At 37.7% G+C, this 4,910-nt stretch overlaps 1 protein-coding gene across 1 annotated transcript; it reads right to left on the reverse strand.

Moving 5' to 3' along the window:
* Window positions 1-420: 420 nt before the first annotated feature.
* Window positions 421-4,237, reverse strand: cunh1orf43 (chromosome unknown C1orf43 homolog). The gene is made up of 7 exons (XM_056267785.1): window positions 4,008-4,237; window positions 3,572-3,673; window positions 2,278-2,386; window positions 2,137-2,190; window positions 1,232-1,398; window positions 1,079-1,137; window positions 421-996 (listed from the first exon to the last, which is right to left on the reverse strand). The coding sequence occupies exons 1-7, from the start codon at window positions 4,068-4,070 to the stop codon at window positions 789-791; spliced, it is 762 nt and encodes a 253-aa protein (XP_056123760.1). The 5' UTR covers window positions 4,071-4,237; the 3' UTR covers window positions 421-788.
* Between the last annotated feature and the right edge of the window lie 673 nt (window positions 4,238-4,910).

Below are 4,910 nucleotides of genomic sequence, written 5' to 3' on the forward strand. Positions count from 1 at the left end.
AAGCAGACACTATATTAGATCTTATAAGACTTTATAATACAGTGAAAGTCAACACAGACAGCCTCTCATAGCTCTTTAAGCTACGTTAGCATGACAGAAAAACACGTCAATTCATGACTCAAAGCACATTGTTCCTCCTTATACACACATTTACATGAACTAATTAAAAAAATAAAATTGCACTTAAAAAAATAAGGACAATATTCTGATCAGTAGCACAGAAATTAATATTTTTCTCACCCAGTTTCTGTTAGAATGATGTCTGGCCATCTCTTCTCTGACACAGGATCTTATTTGGAAACCTCAAGGTATGGTTGTTTTACTATAAAACAGGTGTAAGAATGAATGTCCGTACAGCTGTTTTTAATCCACGTGTAAGTGCCAGAACAGTTATTCCAGTTAAAATGTTCTCAACTCAGCTAAAGGGACTTCATATTGATGCTCTTCATATTTAAAGGCTATTCTCACAAAGAAAGAAAATGGTGAACAGTGACTATGACTTTTAACATAAGAAAATAGTAAGAGTTCTGGCAGGACAACACTAAAATTAGGAACGTAACATTCTTGGATTGCTCTTAAAGCATTCACAATGACATTTATCCCACAGATTTTGTTATATCTTAAATCATTCTCACATTCTCAATGTGATTTGAGGCCATTTTACTGCAACTCCCACTGTGGTCTTTTCTACAAGAAGGATTTTCCAGTGTAGGTTTTCCAGTGAGCGACACTTCCGTTTCACAGTTTCAGAGTTAAATTTACACAGTTCCTCAAAAGGGTTTCATTCTCTAAAGTGTGCTCTCTAGAGTATTATAGTTGTCTTTAAAGTTTTTGAGCTCCAGGAAGTGTTTGGGCCTCTTGCTGCGCTGTCCGGATGACGGCAGGTACGTGACCTGAATGGTTGAGGCAGACGAGGGGCCGGGAGAGCTGGTCAGATCTTTAGCTGCTGACTGGTGCTGCTGGTTTAGACTGGTGCTGCTGGAGTGGGTCTTGACACTGTGGGGAACAAAAAGGCAATAGAGTGAGAAAAGTGATATATATGAGCGATGAACAGCAAAAATTAGACAATATAACTTACACATCAGCCAGTTCAGCCAGATCTTCCTTATACTTCACAAACTCTGCCTCGCCAAACATCTATGGGAAAGAGAACACAAGCCTCTTAAATATTGTCCTGCAGCGCCCCCTGCTGTAAATTACCAATTAACACACACATGACACTGGGACTGACCCCTGTCCCGTGACGAGCGCTGTCGTAGCCCTCCACTAAGCGATCTAGGAGCGTGCTGTGACTCGACTTGAACAGAGAATGAGAGTTTCGCAGGTCCAGCAGCCATTTCCTGTAGCGGCGACCAGTCAGAGCACTGGCACTGCGACACAACTCGTGAAATGGGAGATCTATGGGTGGGACAGAACCAGATCAGATAAGACTAGACCTGCATGCATTCAGTTTTCTATTTCACAAGCTTATTAGAGAGAGAGAGAGAGAGCAGCACAACTGTTTTCAACATAATAAGTTAATAAATGTTTCTTGAGCATCAAATCAGCATATTAAAATGATTTCTGAAGGATCATGTGACACTGAAGACTGGAGTAATGATGCTAAAAAATGCAGCTTTTCCACCACAGGATTATATTACGTTTTATAATATAGTATTCTTTTCACTTTAAAATTTCAATTGTAATAATATTTCACAATATTACTGTTTTCACAGTGTTTTGATCAAATAAATGCAGCCTTGATGAACACAAAGATTTCTTTACAAAATATGAAGAAAAAAATGACTGACCCCAAACTTTATAGCGGTAATATATAAAGTGTTACAAAATTTTGGTTTTGAAATTTAAGGCAGTATTATAAATCTGACGTAAAACTAAAACAAACTAATTTTTGTTAACAGATGTTTTATTTAACAGATATAAATAAAAAGTAACGTGACCACGAAAATAAAATGTATTAAATAAAAATGGCCACAAATTAATTATGCCATGATGGCATATCATAAATCATCATAAAAACAAACTAAATTAAACTGAACATGGTAATTATTCATGTGAAATTGATGTGAATTCATTTAAAACATCTTTCCAGTAAGCCGTGATCTTGACCTGCACACAGGCAAAAGAGGGTCTTACCAGAGTCTCTAATGGCATCTAACGCTTGCATTCTGAAGAGATAATTATAACAACCTGCACAAACATAAACACGAGCATAAGTTTTCACATCTCCAGCAGGGTTATGAAGAGAACTGCTAGGGGCTTCTTTGTTTCTCTCACCATTCTGGCCTTGATGCTTCAGTCGATCGTCATCTTTAGAGAGCAGATGTGGCTCATAGCGAATGTCATTCACTTTAGACAAACGGGAGTCAATCTCTTCTTTTAGGTCCTGTAAAAAATGCAACTTTGCTTCAGTGCATTACAAACTAAGTATAAAACAAAAAGCATCATAGAGGTATAAACAGAAGAACAACATATAAACAAACAAAAGACAAGACTTTAAAATCAAAGTCATATAGTTTTACGAAAGTGTAGCTTTTTGTAAAAAGTATTTTTAATTCAATACAAATCAGATGCATGATGATACAGTACATGTGGTCAGGCGCGGCTCCTCTGTATGGGCATAGGAATACAAAATATTCATCCAAACATAGACAGAAATATTTTTCGGATTTTCTAGACTATTTTAAGTCATAAAGATATATTAAAATGATATATTAAGATATATTAGCGCATGGATTCGGCAGGCATGTATTTATGATAAAGCGGGGCAGCCGGTCTCGGAGCCCTACCTAGCTCTACAGAGCCCTGCAAATTTCCAATGTAAATCTGTGGTGAGAAATGTGTCTGCATCAGGTCAGTTACTAGTTGGCATGTCTGCTCTTCCTATGTGGAGTAGCGTTTTAAATTAATGAGAATATAAACCCTTTAGTTTAAACGTGCTCATGTGAATAGCTTTTATATACAGTAGTTCCTTCTGTTGTGTGATTTATGTTTGTTCTGAGATTAGACATTACTTTTTTCCTCACTGGAATTCCTAACCTGTAATATTCTAAACAACACTCAGACACAACAAATACTACATAAAGGAAATTCTAAGATGGCATTCTATGCTTTTGTCATGTATACTAAAGTCTGTCAATCATTATTAGAGGTCATCATTACCCTCAGTCAGGCTGAATAACAAGGACATTCGAATTCTGCTAAAAGTGTGTCTGATGTGTTCTGTATAGCGATTAGGATATAAAGCTTACATATCATAAACTGCTCTAAGACCCAGAATCTGCCCTACCTAAATTTATGCCAGGAGCCGCTACTGCATGCGGTACAATGAAGACATTTATTTCACAAAGTTCAGTCGAAGTTCTACCTCTTGGGACCTCGGTATTTATAAAACCTTGCGTAGGACCCTGAGTAGAACATAGGCTATACTTTTACCATTTATTGTCCTGTTGGGGGCATTTTGTTTTACAGCAGTGGCCAAAAATATTTAGGTGCTGGTACTACAATAAATCAAATATCATCTACAGAGACATACGGATTTTTGGGGGGTTTCAGGAGGAGCTGTTCATACCTTCGGTGCGTTATGACCCAACGGGACGTGCGGTCCTCTGCGAGACTTCATAGCGAAGCGCATAATCTGCCTTTTCACAAAGATGAACAGCAGAACAAACACCTGCAGAATTACAGAAGGGTTGAATCAACATACACACTCAAATACAATTCTGACAAGGGCAATATAGGCTCAAAAGTTAATATGCGGTATTTTTAGGCATCAAATACGACGCTTTCTTGATGGGCAACTCAATAAATTTTGAGAAACAAAGAGGACATTTCCATTGTAATCCCCATTATAAAGTATTATTCACACATCTGGGCTGTCAATGCATATTGTACGAAGAAAATTCTGATATATATTGCTCCAGCTTTACTGTTGTTCTTAAGTATTCCGTTTACATGTTTAAAAATACAACTATTATTATACAAATACTATGCAGTCTGGTACTTACCAGGCTTCCGTAGGCCATAACAAGCACAACATTTACACCGGAAAGAGTGTTTCCTTCTGCCATTGTTAGATTTTAATTAAATGCTCATGAAAGGAACCTATAATCGGGCGATATTGGTAGTCAGTGGTACAATTCAGCTCGTTATTCTTCAGGTTGACAGCAGCACTTGCAGGAGAGTTTTTGTTGACATCTCCTGTGGTCTCTCTCTTCGTCGCATGTTTTGCATGGGAAAACTCTTCCGGCTACTCATCTTTGACGCCACCTTGTGGTTTGGAGTGAATAACTTAACATCAGTTCAGGGTTTTTCAAAAATGCCCTCAGCGATTCGCAGGTCACGATCAGGTCAGCAAAACAAACATGTGTGCAAATTGTTCATAAAAATACCCTTGCATAAATGGTTCCATGTACTTCGATATAAACTTGCAATTAAATAGTTGTGCTCCTTATCAGATAAAAACGTGTTCCTTTTTTTTATAGAAAAGTTATTTTTTCCCCCTTCTTTTAACCACATTACAATGCTTTTCACATTCCGATCCTACTATTTTCAGAGAGTTACTCATACAGAAGTGGCATATAGGGTATATAAATTTACACCAATACCACTGCGTCTGTCGTTGTTCCAAACCACAAGGCTTTTCCTCTGTGTGAGATTATAGCTCTAGGAGCTCACAAGCCACACACACATTTAACGTTACTGTCAATGCATCCAAACATTATGCACATGGTTTTTCAATGTTCTAGACTTGTTTCTGTGAAAATGAAGTGAGCAGTCTCAGAACATCTGAATTAGCGGACAGCTGACCTTTATCAGATCAACACACTGAACAATGACACCAATTCTTTCAGGAGGAACAGAGGTGGGTGGCAGATGCATGAAAAGACAACAAGGGATGAAATTGTTTC

The sequence above is a fragment of the Rhinichthys klamathensis genome, unplaced genomic scaffold, assembly GCF_029890125.1.
Source record: "Rhinichthys klamathensis goyatoka isolate OS25496 unplaced genomic scaffold, OSU_Roscu_1.1 h1tg000262l_1, whole genome shotgun sequence".
NCBI classification, from domain to species: Eukaryota; Metazoa; Chordata; class Actinopteri; order Cypriniformes; family Leuciscidae; genus Rhinichthys; species Rhinichthys klamathensis.